The sequence below is a fragment of the Erythrolamprus reginae genome, chromosome 6, assembly GCF_031021105.1.
Source record: "Erythrolamprus reginae isolate rEryReg1 chromosome 6, rEryReg1.hap1, whole genome shotgun sequence".
NCBI lineage: Eukaryota > Metazoa > Chordata > Lepidosauria > Squamata > Dipsadidae > Erythrolamprus > Erythrolamprus reginae.
Genome location: NC_091955.1, coordinates 11,038,675 through 11,061,399, shown reverse-complemented (window position 1 = coordinate 11,061,399; position 22,725 = coordinate 11,038,675). Strand labels below are relative to the sequence as shown.

Below are 22,725 nucleotides of genomic sequence, written 5' to 3'. Positions count from 1 at the left end.
TAATCAGTAGCTTTGTTCCAAGATGTGCCAGAAAAAATCTTTATCTCTTCTCTGGATGCTTTGCACAGAAGCAAAACCACACTTTAACAGCTTGCATTGGACAGCTAAACTTGGATTTAGGATTTACCAACTCTGCTTTCAGAGAAGGAAAAATCCTGGCGGAGCGAAAGGTACCGTAGTTCAGTGTGGCATCGTTGTTCAATTCCTCCCAATTGGTTTTGACTTCATTTGTAAAATTACCAAGATTATCAGTGGCTGATTCTTGGCTTTTTTAAAAAATAGGCTATAGCTAACAGTGTTAATATACCTGCAGCAGTGGTGGGCAGCAGCTGGTGCGCCCAGGTGCATGGCTCAGGGAGAAAATTATGGGATGCGTGTTCAGCTGTGTGCCCCCAATGTACCCCCATGGAGCAGAAGACCTCCAACTCTTTTATTCTATGTTATTCCTGGACCACGAAAGGAGGTGAACTGTCCCCTACAGTACCTGTGCTAACATATCCCAGCACCATCCCTGGTTTTTTTTAAAGTGCCAAAAGATAACAAGTGTGGAATGATTGGCAGATTGGTCTCCATCAGCAATGTTCTCCCAAAAAATAAGGTTGGAACAGGTTCATAATGGTATCAGAGAGAAAGAGGGAGAGAGAGACAGACAGACAGACAGAAAGAGACAGAAAGAGAAAGAGAGAGAGAGACAGAGCAAGAGAAACAGACAGAGAGAAGGAAGAAAGAGACAGAGAGAAAGAGAGAGACAGACAGACACAGAGAAAAAGAGAGAGAAAGGGAGACAGAGAGAAAGAGAGAGAGAGAAACAGAGAGAGAAAGAGAGAGGGGGGAGAGAGACAGAGACAGAAAGAGAGAGATAGAGAGAGACAGAGAGAAAGAGAGACAGAGTGACAGAGGGGAAGAAAGAGAGAGACAGAGAAAGAGAAAGAGAGAGAGAAAGAGAGACAGACAGATAGAAAGAGAGAGACAGAGAGAGAAAGAAAGAAAGAGAGAAACACAGAGAGAGAGAGAAAGAGACAGAGACACAGAGACAGAGCGAGAGAAACAGAGCGAGAGAGAAAGAGAAAGAGAGAGATAGAAAGCGAGACAGACAGACAGAGAAAGAGAGAAAAGAAGAGAGACAGAGACAGAGTGAGAGACACAGAGACAGAGAGAAAGAGAAAGAGAGAAAGAGAGACAGACAGAGATAGAGAGAGAAAGAGAGAGAGACAGAGAGAAAGTGAGAGACAGAGAAAGAGAGACAGACAGAGAAAGAAAGAGAGAGAGAGAGAAACAGAAACAGAGAGACAGAGAAAGAAAGAGACAGAGAGAGACAGAGAGAGACAGAGAAACAGACAGAGAGAGAGAAACAGAGACAGAGACAGAGAAAGAAAGAGAAACAGAGACACAGAGAAACAGAGGCAGAGAGAAAGAGCGCCCGTGCACACAGGCATACAACTCCCAAATCCTGAGTCTGAAAGGACCATTCATAAATCACAATGTGTTTCTCTGGTTGTGGTAGGTATGCACCTCCAGGCGTGCTTATCTGCGTGGGCCAAAGCAGATGGAATTTTCTCTAGAACCCAAGAAAGCGAGAGAATCCAAGGGCTCTGAGCGGCCGCCTGCCTGTCTGCAGAATGAACAATGCCCCAGCAGAAACCCAGCACATAAAGGACTGCCATCTTCTCGTGTCAGATTTAAGCTCAAGCATTTAATGAATTTCTCATGACCCGCCCACCTTGTTTTCTGCTCTCCGCATCTCCGTGATTGCCATAATTTGTTGGACAATCATTCCGTGCAGTTTGCCGTCTATTGGCGCTACAGGACCACGAAAGCCACAAATGGCTCAGTGCTCAGTTTTATTTGTCAGTTCTGCCATCGCATTTTGAGTTTTATCGATTGCTTCATGCTTCCATACAGCCAATGTTCACCTCTTAGGTTCTTCAAGAGCTGCGGTGGCACAATGCTTAGAATAGAATAGAATAGAATAGAATAGTGAATGGTGGAAGGTCTTAAGCATAAAACGTATCAGGAAAGACTTAATGAACTCAATCTGTAGAGTCTGGAGGACAGAAGGAAAAGGGGGGACATGATCGAAACATTTAAATATGTCAAAGGGTTAAATAAGGTCCAGGAGGGAAGTGTTTTTAATAGGAAAGTGAACACAAGAACAAGGGGACACAATCTGAAGTTAGTAGGGGGAAAGATCAAAAGCAACGTGAGAAAATATTATTTGACTGAAAGAGTAGTAGATCCTTGGAACAAACTTCCAGCAGACGTGGTAGATAAATCCACAGTAAATGAATTTAAACATGCCTGGGATAAACATAGATCCATCCTAAGATAAAATACAGAAAATAGTATAAGGGCAGACTAGATGGACCATGAGGTCTTTTTCTGCCGTCAGACTTCTATGTTTCTATGTTTCTAATAGAATAGAATAGAATAGAATTCTTTATTGGCCGAGTGTGATTGGACACGCAAGGAATTTGTCTTCGGTGCAAATGCTCTCAGTGTACAGTATATGAAAGAAAAAGGTACATTTGTCAAGAATCATAAGTTATAATATTTAATGATTGTCATAGGGGTCAAATAAGCAATGAGGAAACAATCAATATTAATAAAAATCTTAAAGATACAAGCAACAAGTTACAGCCATACAGTGATAAATAGGAGGAAATGGGTGATAGGAATGATGGGGAAAAACTAGTAGTAATACTAGTGCAGACTTAATAAATAGTTTGACAGTGTTGAGGGAATTAATAATAATAATAATAATAATAATAATAATAATAATAATAATTTATTAGATTTTTATGCTGCCCCTCTACAAGGACTTGGACCGGCTCACAGCAGCAATAACAATACAATACAAATCCAATATTAAGAAAACTAAATTAAAAACCCATTATTACTAAAAAAAACCCAATCAATTCTACACAATCACACCACTCAGAAGGGTGGGGGAGAGAATTAATTCCCCCATGCCTGGTGGCATAAATGGGTCTTCAACATCTTGCGAAAGGCAATGAGGGTGGGGGCAATTTGAATCTCTGGGGGAGGGCCAGGGCTGCCACAGAGAAGGCTCTTCCCCTAGGACCCGCCAGACGACATTGTTTAGTCGATGGGCCCTGGAGAAGGCCAACTCTGTGGGACCTAATCGGTCGCTTGGATTCGTGCAGCAGAAGGCAGTCTCAGAGGTATTCTGGTCTGAGGCCATGTAGGGCTTTATAGGTCATTACCAACACTTTGAATTGTGACCGGAAACTAATTGGCAGCCAATGCAATTATTTGTTTAGCAGAGTGATGGCGTTCAGGAAAAAAAGCTGTTCTTATGTCTAGTTGTCTTAGTGTGCAGTGCTCTGTAGCGACGTTTTGAGGGTAGGAGTTGAAACAGTTTATGTCCAAGATGCGAGGGATCAGTAAATATTTTCCCCACCCTCTTTTTGACTCGTGCAGTGTACAGGTCCTCAATGGAAGGCAGGTTGGCAGCAATTGTTTTTTCTGCAGTTCTGATTATCCTCTGAAGTCCGTGTCAGTCTTATTGGGTTGCAGAACCGAACCAGGCAGTTATAGAGGTGCAGATGACAGACTCAATGATTCCTCTGTAGAATTGTATCAGCAGCTCCTTGGGCAGTTTGAGCTTCTTCAGTTGGCGCAGAAAGAACATTCTTTGAATGACAAGAAGCGAGGCTTTGCTTGCAGAATTGCAGTCCCAATCTGGACCTTTTTGTTTGACCCTCCTCAAGGATATGAGAACCTTAGATTGTCTACAGTCGGCCTCTCCCCATTCCTAAGAGGTCTGTAAGGGGCGTGCGTAAGAGCACCACTATGCCTACCGTCCTGGTCCTACTGTCGTATTGTCCTTTTTTATCATTACATTTTACTTATGTTTATAACATAAACATAAGTCCCCTTTTCTGACCATTAAAGTTATGAGTGGGTATGATTGTGTAGTTTCAATTATTTTTAAGATAATGGGTTTTAGTTATAGTTTTAATTATTAGATTTGTATATGTATTGTTTTATTGTTGTTGTGAGCCACCCCGAGTCTTCGGAGAGGGGCGGCATACAAGTCTAATAAAATTATTATTATTATTATTATTATTATTATTATTATTATTATTATTATTATTATTATTATTATTATTATTATTATTATTATTATTATTATTATTGTTTTTATTATTATTGTTATATTATTATTATTATTATTATTATTATACTACAACTACTACTATCCTATACATGTTTAACAATAAATAACTAAATATTGATAATTAATATTAGTTAATGTTAATATTATTAATATTGATTGTTTCCTCATTGCTTATTTGACTCTATGACAGTCATTAAGTGTTGTACCTCATGATTCTTGACAAATGTATCTTTTCTTTTATGAACACTGAGAGCATCTACACCAAAGACAAATTTCTTGTGTGTGTCCAATCATACTTGGCCAATAAATAATTTTATTCTATTCTATTCTATTTGAATAAATAAATAAAAATAAAATAAAATGACTCAGATTTCAAGCTATAATAAGTTAACACTCTGAGTTGCAACCATCTCGACGTCCACTAGTGGGCGGCAGTGAGGTGGCATCCGCTTATCCTACACTAGATTACCGTACTCTAATCAATTCTTGGAACTGCCAGATACAGTAATGCTTTCCTTGTATCACTCTATTTAAACCTAGATCTATGGACTTGTATTCGTGAGTCTATGGTCCGGCGCTCCACTCCCGTATTCCTTTCGTCGGAGGCCTCCAATTTCTACGTCATTCACGGCTGCTTGTTGAGACTTCTGGGAGCTGTAGTCCCTTTGCCGGAAGTGTCTTCCTCTTTCCAGCTGAGAGGAGGGAGCGGGGCGAACTACACTTCCCGAGATGCTCCGGGCACATCGGCGCGCGGGGCGGCCGTGTCCTGGAGACGGGAAGCAACCGTCGGCCTGCCATGGAAGGAGCGCGCGGCTTTCTTCGAAGGCCGGATCCAGATTAGCGGGTGGCGGCGACGACGGCGAAGACTCTCCCAGCGGCCTAATGGACGAAAGCAAAGTGAGTGGGTTGGGCGGGGCTTTGGGAGGTTGGCCGTCTTCTTCCGGGGTGCTTTGTGGACCTGGGATTTCTTCGTGGTCTCCCATCCAAATCGTCCCTAAGCGCGCCCGGCCTCGGTTTTGACCGGCCCTGGACATTCATACAGGGATTTACGATACCTGCATTATTCCAGAATCATTTAATTTTTCAAATCGCCTAATGGATTTTTCAAATACATTTAAAACTGATCTGATATATAAAATATGTATAGAATAACAAACAGTCGAAATATGGTATTTTTCCCCTTTAGTCTGTTTCCATTCTCTGATTCTTAATTTTCTACATTATACTGATAATTAATTGTGTTAAATCAGAAAATTAATTTGTCACCATTATCAATTCATATACTGTATAATTTTTATATATTATATATGAATTGATAATGGTGAGGTGACAGATTAATTTTCTGATTTTATATGTATACTTTAAATACATGTATATGTATTTAGATTCATATATATGTATTTATATGTAAAATAAATATAAATGTAATATAAATATATGTATTTAGATTCATATATATGTATATGTATTTAAAGAATTGGTTGAGAGCCTCCTCCTAATATATAAACTCTACTTACATAAACAAAACAAGACGCTCTTAACTCTTAACAGAATAATTATGTTAATTATATTTATTAATTGGATTTATATGCCGCCCCTCACCGAGGACTCGGGTCGGTTTACAACATATCAAAAAACACAATATACAGTACAATTATCTAAATCCAATTAATTTAGCTAATTAAATTTTTAAAAACCTAATCGCATTTTAAAAATCATACATACATACGTACATACAAAGCAAAGCCCCAGGTTCAAATCCCAGTAAGGAAGTGCCTACTTGATGAAGGCAAATAAGCCTGAAATAGATCTATAGTAGTCTCCCTTTTAGTTATCAGCAAAAATATGTTACGCATACACACACACAAATTATCAGCCTCTTTTAGGGATGAAAAGGGTGCGTCTTATACTCCAAAAATATGGTGGGGGTGGGTGGGCTTCCAGTTAAGACCTTTGCAGCTCTAAGGTTACCGACCCCCTGGTCTGGGTATAGACCAGTATTTCTCAAACTCGGCAACATCCTCAGTCCGCTAGCGAACTCTGGGAACTCGAGTTGACGTGGCTTAGAATGTGCTGAGATGGAGAAATACTGATCTAGATGAAACTGGAATAAAAAGTTCACAGTTTCAGGCAAAGCTGGGTTATCTCTAGGCTCCTCCAATCGGTCTACTCACAAGTTGGGTTTCTAGCGCTCGGGGTCGTTCCAGAGAAACCTGTCTGCGTACATCCTTCGCGACAGATTTTGTTACCTTTCCCTCCCTCCCACACAGGTAGGTGGTGGCAAAGTGAAGAAACCAGGTAAACGGGGCCGTAAACCAGCTAAAATAGATTTGAAAGCCAAACTCGAGAGGAGCCGTCAGAGCGCGAGGGAATGTCGAGCGAGGAAGAAACTGAGATACCAATATCTGGAAGAGCTGGTTTCGAGCCGGGAAAGAGCTATCTGTGCTCTTAGAGAAGAACTGGAAATGGTAATTATTTATTTTTATTATTATTATTATTATTATTATTATTATTATTATTATTATTATTATTAATTTATTTATTATTATTATTATTAATTTATTTATTCATTCATTCATTCGATTTTTATGCCGCCCTTCTCCTTAGACTCAGGGCGGCTTACAACATTTTAGCAATAGCACTTTTTTAACAGAGCTAGGCTATTGCCCCTACAATCCGGGTCCTCATTTTACCCACCTTGGAAGGATGGAAGGCTGAGTCAACCTTGACCCGGTGATGAGATTTGAACCGCTGACCTTCAGATCTACAAGTCAGCTTCAGTGGCCTGCAGTACAGCACTCTACCTACTGCGCCATCCCGGCTCATTATTATTATTATTATTATTATTATTATTATTATTATTATTATTAATAATTAGATTTGTATGCCGCCCCTCTCCGGAGACTTGGAGCGGCTCACAACAACAGAACACAGTACAAATCCAATAGTTAAAAACAATTTAAACCCCTTAATATAAAACAGTCATACATCCCAAACAAACCATGCATAAAACAGAGCGGCCTGGGAGAATCAATTTCCCCATGCCTGACGGCAGAGGTGGGTTTTAAGGAGTTTGCGAAAGGCAAGGAGGTGGGGGCAGTCCTAATCTCTCGGGGGGAGTTGATTCCAGAGGGTCGGGGGCACCACAGAGAAGGCTCTTCCCCTAGGTTCCGCCAAACGACATTGTTTCGTCGACGGGACCCGGAGAAGACCAACTCTGTGGGACCTAATTGGTCGCTGGGACCTTCCACTTTAGGGAAAGAGGATCAAATAACATAAGTTATTTGAAAACTGGTTATATGTATGTCCGAATAGTATCCACTGGTAATATTCACCGTATGATAAACTGATAAATTTTAAACTAAGCTGTCAATGAGACACCAAGGGTGGGGTAGGTTATGTACAATATAGAAACATAGAAGATTGATGGCACAAAAAGACCTCGTGGTCCATCTAGTCTGCCCTTATACTATTTCTTGTATTTTAATCTTAGGATGGATACATCCTAAGATATCCCAGGGATGTTTAAATTCAGTTACTGTGGATTTACCAACCACGTCTGCTGGAAGTTTGTCCCAAGCATCTACTACTCTTTCAGTGAAATAATATTTTCTCACGTTGCTTCTGATCTTTCCCCCAACTAACCTCAGATTGTGCCCCCTTGTTCTTGTGTTCGCTTTCCTATTAAAAGTGTTTTTGTTGTATCTATGGTTTTATTCTTTCACTTCCTTTTATGGCTTGCTTTGAATGGCGAATGTAAACATGTAATGATTGAGAAAATGTCCTGTTAAATGAATATTTGAAATAAAACTCTCTCTTTTCAGTACAAGCAGTGGTGCCTGGCCATGGACCAAGGAAAAATCCCCTCTGAAATTAAAGCCCTCCTGAGTGGAGAAGAGCAAAGCAAACCTCAGCAGAACGTAGGCAAGACGGCCAGAGCTAAGAGCGATGCCAACAGCCACAGTTCCTGTAAGCTCCAGTTAACGCAAGTATTCATTTTGTTATGGCTGTGGGCAGAGGAGAGAGAGAGAGAGAGAAACCTATCTGGACCGAGACTCACTGCTCACAATCACTCACGCCCTCATCACCTCGAGGTTCGACTACTGTAATGCTCTCTACATGGGGCGACCTTTGAAAAGTGTTCGGAAACTTCAGATCGTACAGAATGCAGCTGCGAGAGCAATCATGGCCTTCCCTAAATATGCCCATGTTACACCGACACTCCGCAGTCTGCATTGGTTGCCGATCAATTTCCGGTCACAATTCAAAGTGTTGGTTATGACCTATAAAGCCCTTCATGGCATCGGACCAGAATATCTCCGGGACCGCCTTCTGCCGCACGAATCCCAGCGACCGGTTAGGTCACACAGAGTTGGCCTTCTCCGGGTCACGTCGACTAAACCAGTGTTTTTCAATCAGTGTGCCGTGGCACACTAGTGTGCCGCGAGATATAGTCAGGTGTGCCACAAAGCTCAGAGAGAGAAAACAAGAGAAAGAAAGAGGAAGAAAGAGCAAGAGAGAGAGAAAGAAAGAGAACAAGAGAGAAAGAAAGCAAGAGAGAGAAAGAAAGAAAGAAAGAAAGAAAGAAAGAAAGAGAGAAAGACATACAGGGAAGTAGGGAGGGAGAGAGAAAGAGAAAAAATTAGGAAAGAAGGAAGAGAGAAAGAAAGAGCGATGGGGAGAGAGAGAAAAAAAGAGGGAGAGAAAGAGGGAGAGAGAAATAGAGCGAAAGGGAGGAAGAGAGAGAATTTTTTTGTCCAAACTTTTTTTAGCTGCCCCCCCCCCTCAATGTGCCCCATGGTTTTGTAAATGTAAAAAATGTGCCGAGGTTCAAAAAAGGTTGAAAATCACTGGACTAAGCAATGTCGTTTGGCGAGACCCAGGAGAACAGCCTTCTCTGTGGCGGCCCCGACCCTCTGGGACAAACTCCCCCCGGAGATCAGAACTGCCCCCACCCTCCTTGCCTTTCGTAAAGTTCTTAAGACCCATCTCTGCTGTCAGGCATGGGGGAACTGAGACATCTCCCCCGGGCCTATACAGTTTATACATGGAATGTTTGTGTGTATAGTTGCTGTTAATAATGGGGTTTTTAGTGTTTTTTAAATTATTAGATTTGTTCTTACATTGTCTTTGTTATTGTTGTGAGCCGCCCCGAGTCTACGGAGAGGGGCGGCATACAAATCTAATAAATAATAATAATAATAATAAACCTGTTGTGATCTGGTTCCCAGGGGATGGTTGTCCCATGGCTGCCATCCTTCTGTGGTCAAAGGAAGAAGGCTTTTTAGATCAGGGGACTGGCCACGGGCACACCTATTATTATTATTATTATTATTATTATTATTATTATTATTATTATTATTATTATTATTATTATTTAGATTTGTATGCCGCCCCTCTCCAGAGACTTGGAGCGGCTCACAACACAAAACACAGTACAAATCTAACGATAAAAACAATTAAAAACCCTTAATATAATAACAATCATACATCTCAGACAAACCTTGCGTAAAACGGAAACGGCAGAGGTGGGTTTTCAGGAGTTTGCGAAAGGCAAGGAGGGTGGGGGCAGTCCTAATCTCCGGGGGGAGTTGATTCCAGAGGGTCAGGGCCGCCACAGAGAAGGCTCTTCCCCTGGGTCCCGCCAGATGACATTGTTTCGTTGACGGGACCCGGAGAAGGCCAACTCTGTGGGACCTAACCGGTCGCTGGGATTTGTGCGGCAGAAGGCGGTCCTGGAGATTTTGCTAGGTGCTTGGGCTCTTTTTCAATTGATTAAGTCACATTATTTGAATAACCACAGAAAGGACAAATGAGAGACAGCATTATTTGTTGAGGAGCACAGTAACATTTTAAGGTTTTGTATTCAACCCACAAGGTTCAATACGATAACGGATTAGGCAAGTAGCTCAGTTTTCTTTAATTGCTATAAAAGTTCAGTTCTAGATAACGATTAAAGCGTTTATGGGTAAAAACATACGATTTAATTATTTCCGATTTTAAAAGTAATCAAGCATCATGCTAAGGAAGGACAATTAGAAACTATTAAATATTGAATAAATAGTGCATAAACTTATTACCCCCCACTGCGTGCCTGTGGGGGGCAGAAGCCCATCACTGGGTCTAACCACAGAAACTCTAATGTAAATCTTGTTTCTTTTCTCTTCCAGGGTGAAGGTCAATCCAAGCAGACTGAAGCCCATATTTCAAAACAGAAGAACATGATCTACGACTTCGGGCGAAGTTGTCCATCCTTGTTCACAGCAACGTCAATCATTCAGCTGTAACGGGAGTTTGAGTGGACTTTCAAAAGGAGACCGATAGCAAGAGGGCAGAAGGAAAAAATATTTTTCTATCCCTTTGATTTAATAAAAACAACATTTTGGTGTCTGCATCTGGTTGAGGCAGAGAAAGAAAGAAAGAAAGAAAGAAAGAAAAAGGATTGCATTGATCCCAAATCTATTCTAAAACTTTGGGGTAGATTTTGTAGGTAGGGGTGGCTGAGAAAAAGGGGGGAGAGGGGTTTTCCCCCCTAGGGATTGGGCCACCTAAATCTCCTTTGTTGTGTTAAGGCCTATAATTATGCCTTTGATTTCATTTTCATCATTTACTGTATTTAGTGTTTATTTAAGGAAAATAGTATACAGATAGAGAAGTAGAGTTTATTATTCATGGGATAGCCCATTTTGCATTGGAGATAATATATATATATATATATATATATCAAAAACATATAGTTTCAAACACATTCATATATATCTACGAAAATAAATATAAAAAAAATAAATATATATTTGTTTTGGATATATTCGGTCTTGGTATATTCGGGTTTCTTCCCATGTAGGATTTAGAAATTTCTGGCAACGTTTCAACGAGGTCCCACTCGTCATCTTCAGGCTGATGCTTCTGTCCTTGTTCTAGGGCGAACACAGCGAGACCTGAGCTGCCTTCCTTCTATAAATACTGGTGGCTGGGTGTGGTTTGATGGCTCAGCAATTGCCTGCAGTGTAGAAACTTCCTGGTGAGTCAGTGGGGTAACACCTGGGGTCGTTGATGTAACTGAGGTATGCTGATTAGTTAATGATTGTGGATTAGGGGTGATATCCTGAGTAGTTGGAGCTTGCAGGCTACTTGGTTGTTTTGCAATGTGTGTTCTGAGTCTGGTTTCAGTTTCTATGGCTGGGATACGTTTGAGGGCTGGTTTCCAGATGTCTGGTAGGCAGGAGGTATCATCCTGCTTGTTCATATTTTGGGGATGTTTTTCTATCTCGATGGCTTCCATGATTATTCTTTTGCTGTAGTGTTCCGTTTTGGAAATTAATTTAGTACTGTCAAAATCAATTTCATGTCCTGTAGTTTTGAAGTGTTGGAAAAGGGAGGAGTTTTTTTCTTTTTTCCTTAATGCATTCTTATGTTCTGCAAACCTGAATATACCATGACCGTCATACCTGTACCCGTGAAAATCTATGAATATATATATATATATCTCCAAAACAATTTTTTTTCCGTTGATATATACAAATGTGTTTGAAAGTATATGTTTTTGATATATCTATCTATCTATCTATCTCCAAAACAAATATATATTTGTTTTTGTAGATATATATGAATGTTTTGAAACTCGGCCATTTTAAGACACTTGGACTTTCATTCCCAGAATTCCCTAACCAGCATCACCATTGATGAAAATTTGGGGAGTTGAAGTCCACAGACCTTAAGCGGTCAAGTTTGAAAAATACCAGTATAGCGCATGTTGATAATATCTTGCTGTAGATGGCCACTGTGTCGTTACCTTCTTTTCCTTCCGATGTTTCTGAACTAGTGGAGTTTAGGGCAGTACTTGTGAATTGTGACATCCTTGATTCCCATGTCATCTCAAGTCGTAAGATTATGTCCATAAGTGAGGATGCCCTGCCTATAGTACAGGGTGAAGGCATTGGTTTGGATGTGTGAGGTTGCATCGGTGGGTGTATTTGGCCGGGCAGCCCCTCTTTAGTTGGAGTTTGCGTGCACAGACCACGTTCATGGTGTGTTGTGTGGTAGGCAACATTTGGGATGCTGCTGTTGCTATCTGCACACACACAAACAGCCCTTTGTGGGTTGAGTTGACCCTTTGAATTAAGTCCGGTGCTAAATTCAAGACTTCATTTAACTAGGCCAAGGGAAGGCAAAGTTGGCTCTTCTATGACTTGTGGACTTCAACTCCCAGAATTCATGAGCCAATCATGCTAGCTCGAGAATTCTGAGAGTTGAAGTCCACGTGTCATGGAAGAGCCAACGTTGCCTACTCCCTGAACCTAAGTGAATTAGTCATTTGATCAGCAGTGAAATTAACTCTTCAGCAGTGAAGTGGGTTAGTTTATATTTTCCAAACTTGCATCTTTGCCTAGACTGCTTATTAATAGGAGTTGATGAGTCAAAAACTATTGTAGTCTTCTTTTTCCTCTTCTTCTTCTCCTCCTCCTTCTCCTTCTCCTCCTCCTCCTCCTCCTTCTTCTCCTCCTCCTCCTCCTTCTCCTCCTCCTCCTCCTTCTTCCTTCTTCTTCTCCTCCTCCTCCTCCTTTTTCCTTCTTCCTTCTTCTTCCTTCTTCTTCCTTCTTCTTCTTCTTTTTCTCCTCCTCCTCCTTTTTCCTTCTTCCTTCTTCCTTCTTCTTCTTCTTCTTCTTCTTCTTCTTCTTCTTCTTCTTCTTCTCTTTCTTCTTCTTCTTCTTCTTCTTCTTCTTCTTCTTCTCCTCTTTCTTCTTCTTCTTCTTCTCTTTCTTCTTCTTCTCTTTCTTCATCTTATTCGTCTTCTCCTCTTTCTTCTTCTTCTTCTTCTCTTTCTTCTCCTCTTTCTTCTTCTTCTTCTTTTCTTCTCAATTTATTGGTGGAGAGGTTTTATAATGAAGATACCCCACCTAGCTGGCTAGAGAAAGAGGGAAAGAGAAGCAGCTTGACCATTTCCTTACCTTTGTTGTCTCTCTCTCGGTTACAGACTGTAATGTCTGCTTTTCACATTAAAAGGATAAGAAGAGGACTGAGAATTTTTGCAGAAAGGCTAGCACACGAATGTAGCCTCCAGGAGGTTTTATAAATGTGTCCCACAGGATCGGTGCATCTGTAGTATGGAGTGTTGGGAAAGGAATAATATTGACCACTTACCACCTTAACGCTGTGTGTATTTTTTGCTGCGGCGGACAAAATAAGTTGAATTATCGTGAGACCAAAATCTGCCCTTTTGTATTAAAACGGATGTAACAAAGCCTTCGCTGTCCTTTGTTAAAAAGAGTTACCGAGAGAGGGAAAGGTCGAAAGAAGGATTTGACCATCGTTTCAGAAATGCCCAAACCCAGCAGCGCGTGGGATGGGGGCGGAAGAGAAAATAATGTACTTTGTTTATATGTATTAAAAGAAAACGCTTTTAACGAAAGCTTCCTTGCTGTATGGAAGGTTGTGATTTTCAGTCGTCTTGTGCAACCCTCTTCACACCCAGCTGCTAAAAGGAATAAACAATAAACGGCAGTATTTATAAAACCTCAAAAGAAGCGGTGAATTTTTCCTTTGCAAATCTGTTCTGGAATTCCGAGATTCTGATACGCCGGCCTTAACTTTTCATTGGTTGCCGATCAATTTCCGGTCACAATTCAAAGTGTTGGTTATGACCTATAAAGCCCTACATGGCATCGGACCAGAATATCTCCGGGACCGCCTTCTGGCGCACGAATCCCAGCGACCGATTAGGTCCCACAGAGTTGTCCTTCTCTGGGTCCCATCGACTAAACAATGTCGTTTGGCGGGCCCCAGGGGAAGAGCCTTCTCTGTGGCGGCCCCGACCCTCTGGAACCAGCTCCCCCCAAGAGATTAGAACTGCCCCCACCCTCCCTGCCTTTCGTAAACTCCTTAAAACCCACCTTTGCCGTTAGGCATGGGGGAATTGAATCATCTCCCCCGGGCCTATACAATTTAAGTATGGTATGTCTGTGTGTATGTATGTATGTTTTAATAGCGGGGATTTTAATGTTTTATTTTTTAATCGTTAAAATTATTAGATTTGTTATGAACTGTTTTCTATTGTTGTTGTGAGCCGCCTCGAGTCTGCGGAGAGGGGCGGCATACAAATCTAATAAATAGATAGATAGATAGATAGATAGATAGATAGATAGATAGATAGATAGATAGATAGATAGATAAATAAGCAATAAAGCCAGGGTTTAATCCCCAATCTCCAATGTTTCTTAGAAGCCTTAGAGACTTTTAAGAGAGTGATGGCAGAGATGGATATGCTGTCAAAGAAACTAGAAGGGAAAGAAGACTCAGAAAATTATAAGATATGGGAGAATTTTTATCATTGGCTAGAACAGGACTAGGCAAAGTTGGCTCCTCTATGACAGGTGGACTTCAACTCCCAGAATTCCTGAGCTAGCATGATTGGCTCAGGAATTCTGGGAGTTGAAGTCCACAAGTCATGAGAAGTGACAAACTTACCTACCCCCTAGGCTAGAGGAAAGGAAGGATAAAAGAAAAGAAACTATATAGAAAGATAATGCCTGGGGAGGGCAAAAGCAGCTTCCTCTGCCCCCTGGAGCCCTCTGGAGGCTGGAAATGGCCTGTTCCTCAACTTCTGGTGGGCCCAGTAGGCTTGTGTTTTGCCCTCTAAGCTCCAACGGCTTCCTTGGAGCTGTAGGAGGGTAAAAACACCTTCCCAGAGCCTCTGTGAGCCAAAAATCACCTGGCTGGAGCACACATGCATGTTGGAGCTGAGCTAGGGCAACGGCTCATGTGCCAACAGATATGGCTCTGTGTGTGCCACCTGTGGCACCCGTGCCATAGGTTTGCCATCACTGTCCTATAGGATCCATTTCTTCCTTTCTACATAATGGCCTGATCTACACTAACTGGTCAGAAATCAGTTCAAATGCTTAGAGGAAGAATGTATTGCTGGTACCGACTGTTATTTTAAAGAAACCTATAGCTTTAAAACCATGTGCCGTAGGATAATAAATAACAAACGGACTCAATAAAACAAAGCATTTATTTTCCCTGCTCAATTGTATGGAAATCCTTCGTGTAGATGGCCATGTGGAAGAACCTTTGGAAGGACCTGGCATTCATTATACCAGGGGTCGGCAACCTTAAATACTCAGAGAACCACAAAGTTTCTAACTGGAATCCCCTCCATTAAATTTTGGAGCCAACCGGAAGTCCTGTTCCCCCACCATGGAGTCACCTCCTAGTATGGCATCCTTTTTCCTCTACTTGTCCTAGCCCAGGGGTAGGAAAGTTGGCTCTTCTATGACATGGACTTCAACTCCCAGAATTCCTGAGTTAGCATGATGGGCTCAGGAATTCTGGGAGTTGAAGTCCACAAGTCATACAAGAGCCAACTTTGCCTACCTCGATCTTAACCGAAAGCCCTATCAATTGTGAAGCCGACCGGCGACAGGGAGCTACAGCAGAAGGCTCAAAAGAGCCACAGGTTGCCGACCCCTGAATTATACAAATGTGTTCGGTGGGTTTGAATTAATAGGCCAGGCAATTTTTTTCTCTTTCGCTTCTCTGTTGAAAGAATCATATATGGTGTCTTTGGAAACAGTTTTTGGTGCAACGGGCAATTCTGAGATCCCGACATAATTTTTCTTGGCCATCTTGGAGCTGGTGGTGATAGTATAGGCGTTACTCCGGTAACATTTCATGGAGGACATACAGAAAGTCTCCCTTACCCCCCTCCTGAAGTTGGCATTATATGCCGAATACAACGTAGGTTTCAAGGCCGAGGAACTAAACGAGATCCAAGTCACCACCAGAAAAACCAAGGAGCTTTTCCTGCGATCGGCCTCGAGTGGGTGCCACAGCTGCACCACGTAAAACGGGAGCCACGCGAGGAGGAAGAGAGCATTTAACATCAGGAACATTTTAATGGTTTTCACTTTGGTCCTAGGCACCACGTTCATCGTTCTCCGGACGGTTCTGCCCTCGCTCCCGATTTTCCAAATGTGCTTGATGACTTTTTGGTAAAAGTAAAGGATGAGGATCGATGGAATCAGGAAAGCCACTAATACGTGGATGATGCTATAAACGGCGCCATCCCAAGAATAAGGAGGGAAAAAACGGCAGTGGTGTTCTCTGTCCAAGCCTCCGAAAATAAAAACTGGAGACATCAAGGCCGCGCTGAAGATCCAAGACCCTGCAATCATCTTTTTGGCTTTTTCCCTCGTCACCTTGAAACTTAGCGGGTAGACGATGGTGTAGAACCTGTCAATGCAGATGGAGAGCAAGACGTAAATTTGAACCCCGGGGGTGACGTACTGAAAATACCGGATTGTTTTGCACATCATATTTCCCAAGGTCCATCCGTCGGACGCCAACTGGAACAGGACAAGCGGTGTGCACCCGACGCTAACCAGCAAGTCTGCACAGGCCATGGAGACCACGAAATAATTGGTGGTCGATTGAGTCCTTCTGCTCCTGTAGATGACGAGGCAAACCAGGGAGTTTCCGAAAACGGACAATAACCACAACACACCCCAAAGCAAGCTGGCAATGATAATTTCTCCAGGCATCAACTCATAGTGCAAAGCTGTGCCGTTTTTCTCAAGCCCAGGCTCCTTGGATAAAGTGGTGGCCTCGTGGTTTCCCAAAGGATTCGTGGTTTCTGTCGGAGGGTGGCTTTGTTGCAGGAGACCTGAGGTTGGAGGGAGAAGAGGCATGGTGTGGCGATCCGTGTCTTGGGACAGCAGCATAGCCAGCCTTCCTCCTTAGAGGACTGTATGGGGAGAAAGATCTCATCAGTTGTTTTAGGAGTAAAGGAATAATAACATAGAAACATAGAAGATTGAAGGCAGAAAAAGATCTCATGGTCCATCTAGTCTGTCCTTATACTATCTCCTGTATTTTATCTTAGGGTGGATATTATTATTATTATTATTATTATTATTATTATTATTATTATTATTATTATTATTAATTGGATTTATATGCCTCCCCTCATCCCAGGCATGTTTACATTCAGTTACTGTGGATTTACCAACCATGTCTGCTGGGAGTTTGTTCCAAGCATCTACTCCTCTTTCCTAAAACACGATCTAAGTATTGCCCACAAGATCATATGCTGCAATGTTCTACCTGTCAATGACAACTTCAGCTTCAACTGCAACAACACAAGAGCATGCAACAGATTCAAACTTAATGTTAACCGCTCCAAACGTGACTGTAAAAAATATGACTTCAGCAACTGAGTTGTCGAAGCATGGAACTCATTACCTGACTCAGTAGTGTCAACTCCTAACCTCCAACATTTTTCCCTTAGACTATCCACAATTGACCTCTCCAGGTTCCTTAGAGGTCAGTAAGGGGCGTGCATAAGGGCACCAGGGTGCCTTCCATCCCCTGTCCAATTGTCTCTCCTTATCTCATTTATCTTTTCTTCCTTTCAAATATGTTCACCTATACTTTTATATCTTTTCTTCTATTCTTTTCTTTACTTATATTATTACATATCTTTCTCTTCAATGTGTATTATGTATTGGACAAAATAAATAAATAAATAAATAAATAAAAATAAATAAATAAATAAATAAATAAATAATATTTTCTCACGTTGCTTCTGATCTTTCCCCCAACTAACCTCAGATTGTGCCCCCTTGTTCTTGGGTTCCCTTTCCTATTATAAACACTTCCCTCCTGAACCTTATTTAACCCTTTAACATATTTAAATCTTTCGATCATGTCCCCCCTTTCCCTTCTGTCCTCCAGACCAGACAGATTGAGTTCATGAAGTCTTTCCTGATAGGTTTTGATGCTTAAGACCTTCCACCATTTTTGTAGCCCGTCTTTGGACCTGTTCAAAAGCAATACCCGGGAAAGCGAGCACTGATGAACTGGTAAGGAAGGTAAGTTCCCCCACATCAATCCCCACAGTCCTTGGAGCAGGAGCTGGCCAAAGGCCAACCACAACGTGACCATGGAGAGATTCAACCTATAAATAAGGAAGAACTTTCTGATGGTGAGAGCGCTCAACCAGTGGAACGGCTTGCCAGTCGAAGTTGTGAATGCCCAACACTCAACACTTTCAAAAAGAGTTTGGACTGCCATCTGTCTTGGGTAGTGTAGAGTCTCCTGCTTGAGTAGGGGTTAGACTAGATGACCTGCAAGGTCCCTTCCATCTCAAATAAATAAAATAAAAATGAATAAATAAATAAAAATAAAATGAAGAACAACGTTCAGGAAGAATTACAAAAGCATTTTGTGCAGAGTGTCTGCATGGGGAGATCAGGAGAGAAATCCCTGAAAACAGTGGAAGTGATGTGCCGGTGCCTGGAGGCTGTTGGGGCCTGGATGGGTGTCAACAAACTCAAACTCAATCCAGACAAGACGGAGTGGCTGTGGATCTTGCCTCCCAAGGACAATTCCATCTGTGCATCCATTACCCTGGGGGGGGGAATTATTGACCCCCTCAGAGAGGGTTTGCAACTTGGGCGTCCTCCTCGATCCACAGCTCACATTAGAGAAACATCTTTCAGCTGTGGCGAGGGGGGCGTTTGCCCAGGTTCGCCTGGTGCGCCAGTTGCAGCCCTATTTGGACCGGGAGTCATTGCTCACAGTCACTCATGCCCTCATCACCTTGAGGCTCAACTACTGTAACGCTCTCTACATGTGGCTACCTTTGAAAAGTGTTCGGAAACTTCAGATCGTGCAGAATGCAGCTGCGAGAGCAATCATGGGCTTCTCTAAGTATGCCCATATCACTCCAACACTCCGCAATCTGCATTGGTTGCTGATCAGTTTCCGGTCACAATTCAAAGTGTTGGTTATGACCTATAAAGCCCTTCATGGCACCGGACCAGAATATCTCCGGGACCGCCTTCTGCCGCACGAATCCCAGCGACCGGTTCGGTCCCACAGAGTTGGCCTTCTCCGGGTTCCGTCAACTAAACAATGTCGTCTGGCGGGACCCAGGGGAAGAGCCTTCTCTGTGGCGGCTCCGACCCTCTGGAACCAGCTCCCCCCTGAGATTAGGATTGCCCCCACCCTCCTTGCCTTTCGCAAACTCCTTAAAACCCATCTCTGCCGTTAGGCATGGGGGAACTGAAACATCTCCCCCTTGCCCATGTTGTTCTGGTGTTAGATTGATTGTGTGCTTGTTTTTTAATATTCTGGGGTTGTTTTTTATGAATTTTTTATCTTAAGATTGTAATTGGATTGGTGGGTATTGGATTTGTTATTATGTATTGTTTTTACCTTGTTGTGAGCCGCCCCGAGTTTGCAGAGAGGGGTGGCATATAAATCCAATAAATCTAGTCTAATCTAATCTAACATATAATTCTCCTAGCAATAGCCATCCCGAGTCTTCGGAGAGGGGCGGCATACAAATCTAATAAATTATTATTATTATTATTATTATTATTATTAATAATAATAATTGTATATAAAAGGGGCATGATTAGTACCTCACTTAGCACTTACGTTTCCAACATTTCTGGTGTTGCATTCCAGGACAGATGGATGTGTGCCACGATTACTTATGTTTTAAAAAATTAAACACTTATCCAAAGGATTTGGTTCAACTAACCATTTCCAAGAAAATAGCGTAATATAAACTGTAGACTCTTCATGTTTATAAACTACAGGCATATAGATGTCACATCCAGGTTTTTTATTTCTTGAACTGCTATGTCTTCCAGGGAAATATTTGCACAGGAGTCCAAGTGCCAATATTTTTTTTTCTGCATTTCACAATAGGTGTTATCTCAATAATTTGAAATATTATAACATACAATTGACTTAATCTGTTGGCAGATGAAATCCTATAGTAGGCTCCTAAAATTTGACTTCTTCCAAAGAGACAAAGGAGTAAAGACAGCTTTTGCTACTCTTCGTTGTTTACTACTAGCAGTCATTGAGTTGCCAAGGGTAAAGAGCTCCCACTTGAGTTGACATGAAAAATTATTATTATTATTATTATTGTTATTGTTGTTGTTGCTGCTGCTATTATTATTATTGTTGTTGCTGCTGCTGCTATTATTATTATTATTATTATTATTATTATTATTATTATTATATGCACTACCAGAAAATGTTGGAAATGAAAGTGCGAAGTGAGGTACTAATCATGCACTGTTTATATACAACTATGCTAGCAGAGTTATATGTTTTAGGAGTAAAAGAATAGTAACATAGAAACATAGAAGATTGACGGCAGAAAAAGACCTCCTGGTCCATCTAGTCTGCCCTTATACTATTTCCTGTATTTTATCTTAGGATGGACATATGTTTATCCCAGGCATGTTTAAATTCAATGACTGTGGATTTACCAGCCACGTCTGCTAGGAGTTTGTTCCAAGCATCTACTACTCTTTCAGTAAATTAATATTTTCTCACGTTGCTTCTGATCTCCCCCCCAACTAACCTTAGATTGTGCCCCCTTGTTCTTGTGTTCACTTTCCGATGAAAAACACTCCCCTCCTGAACCTTATTTAACCCTTTAACATATTTAAACGTTTCGATCATGTCCCCCCTTTTCCTTCTGTCCTCCAGACTCTACAGATTGAGTTCATTAAATCTTTCCTGATACGTTTTATGCTTAAGACCTTCCACCATTTTTGTAGCCCGTCTTTGGACCCCTTCAAAAGTGAGACTCGGGAAAGCGAGCACTTCTGAACTGGTAGGGAAGGTAAGTAGATTTCACTGGTGGCTTCACTCCGTCTTCTCTGTGGTAGCCCATGAGATATTGGAACACTGCTATCATGATACCCCTGATCCCTTTTTGTCATTAAAATAGACATACCCAGTTCCTGCAACCGTTCATATATTTTAGCCTCCAGAATAAAAGTCAAGATGGAGACTACCAACTGTTTGTGGGAAAGCTGTTCTGAAGGACCATCCCAGATACCAAATGGCATTGTTTCTGAGCCTCATCTACACTTTTCTCTAGTGGAGCACCAATAGAATTATTCCCGAGTAGACTGAACTAATTGAACAGAATCCAACAGGGAAATACATGCACTATTTTAAATCAGAGTTAGAATTTTAAATTAGCTACCTAATATGCTGCAACATTCTACCTGTCAATGACTACTTCAGCTTCAACCGCAACAACACAAGAGCATGCAACAGATTCAAACTTAATATTAACCGCTCCAAACGTGACTGTAAAAAATATGACTTCAGCAACCGAGTTGTCGAAGCGTGGAACTCATTACCTGACTCAGTAGTGTCAACCCCTAACCCCCAACATTTTTTCCCTTAGACTATCCACGATTGACCTCTCCAGGTTCCTTAGAGGTCAGTAAGGGGCGTGCATAAGTGCACCAGTGTGCCTTCCGTCCCCTGTCCACTTGTCTCTCCCTTATCTCATTTATCTTTTCTTCCTTTCAAATATGTTCACCTATACTTTTATATCTTTTCTTCTATTCTTTTCTTTATTTATATTACTACATATCTATTCTCATCAATGTGTATTATGTATTGGACTAAATAAACAAACAAACAAACAAACAAACAAACAAACAAACAAATAAATAAAATTAGCCAATTAGGTGGCAATTGGCAAAAACAATTGCTGCCAACTTGCCTTCCATTGAAGACCTGCATACTAAACACGTCCCAAAGTGGGCTGTGTAAATTCTTACAGACCCTTCACATCCTGGACACAAATTGTTTCAACTTCTACCCTTAAAACAATGCAACAGAGCACCGCACACCAGAAAACCCACCTTTGTCGTCAGGCATGGGGGAATTGAAACATCTCCCCCTGGGCATGTTTAATTTATATATGGTATGCGTGTGTGTATGTCTGTTAGTATATGGGGTCTTTTAAATCTTTAAACATTTTAAAAATTGTTAGATTATTTATGATTTGTTGTTACATGTTGTGAGCCGCCCCGAGTCTTCAGAGAGGGGCGGCATACAAATCGAATAAATAATAATAATAATAATAATAATAATAATAATAATAATAATAATAATAATAAACATCTAGACACAAGGACAGTTTTCCCCCAAATGCCATCATTCTGCTAAAGAGCTAATTCGCACAAGACTGTCAAATAATTTCCTAAATTTCTATCATTATTCTATTATTGTTTTATTAACTTCTATTATCCTTCTCTTCCTTGCTAGTATCTATCTCTTCCCACTTATTACTACAACCATGTTGTTTGCATCTTTCAATTTATACTGTTTTTAAAAAAATATGTTTTTATTATAATAGAAAGATTAAAAAAAAGAGCAAGTATATGTTGTTTTACATCTTATATCATCTCATAACATTTCAGAACATAATCATAATTATATAGTCGTTGAACTTGAGTTTTAAATATTTTGTACAAATGTTTTATATCATTTCAGAACGTAATTGTAATTATATAGCCGTTGTACTTAAATTCTAAGTGTTTTGTACAGATATTTTATACAATACTGCCCTTAATTTATACTGTTTTTATTTGTTTCCTAGTACAATTTGATAGCTTATTAGTAACCTCGATGAATACTGTGTATTTTATTCTCATGTACACTGAGAGCATCTGCACCAAAGACAAATTCCTTGTGTATCCAATCACACTTGGCCAATAAAGAATTCTATTATTCTATTCTATTCTATTCTATTC

The 22,725-nt window shown here is 41.0% G+C and overlaps 2 protein-coding genes across 3 annotated transcripts; one reads left to right on the top strand and one right to left on the bottom strand.

Moving 5' to 3' along the window:
- Positions 1 to 4,802: 4,802 nt before the first annotated feature.
- Positions 4,803 to 10,580, top strand: CREBL2 (cAMP responsive element binding protein like 2). 2 transcript variants are annotated; one of them, XM_070755241.1, is made up of 4 exons: positions 4,803 to 5,038; positions 6,412 to 6,609; positions 7,966 to 8,110; positions 10,312 to 10,580. In XM_070755241.1, the coding sequence occupies exons 1-4, from the start codon at positions 4,871 to 4,873 to the stop codon at positions 10,314 to 10,316; spliced, it is 516 nt and encodes a 171-aa protein (XP_070611342.1). In that variant the 5' UTR covers positions 4,803 to 4,870; the 3' UTR covers positions 10,317 to 10,580. The 2 variants fall into 2 exon arrangements, with proteins under 2 accessions (XP_070611342.1, XP_070611341.1); XM_070755240.1 differs by having other exon boundaries at positions 4,849 to 5,038; positions 7,966 to 8,126.
- A 5,032-nt stretch (positions 10,581 to 15,612) lies between these two features.
- Positions 15,613 to 16,876, bottom strand: GPR19 (G protein-coupled receptor 19). Its single transcript, XM_070754709.1, has one exon. The coding sequence runs from the start codon at positions 16,858 to 16,860 to the stop codon at positions 15,613 to 15,615; it is 1,248 nt and encodes a 415-aa protein (XP_070610810.1). The 5' UTR covers positions 16,861 to 16,876.
- Between the last annotated feature and the right edge of the window lie 5,849 nt (positions 16,877 to 22,725).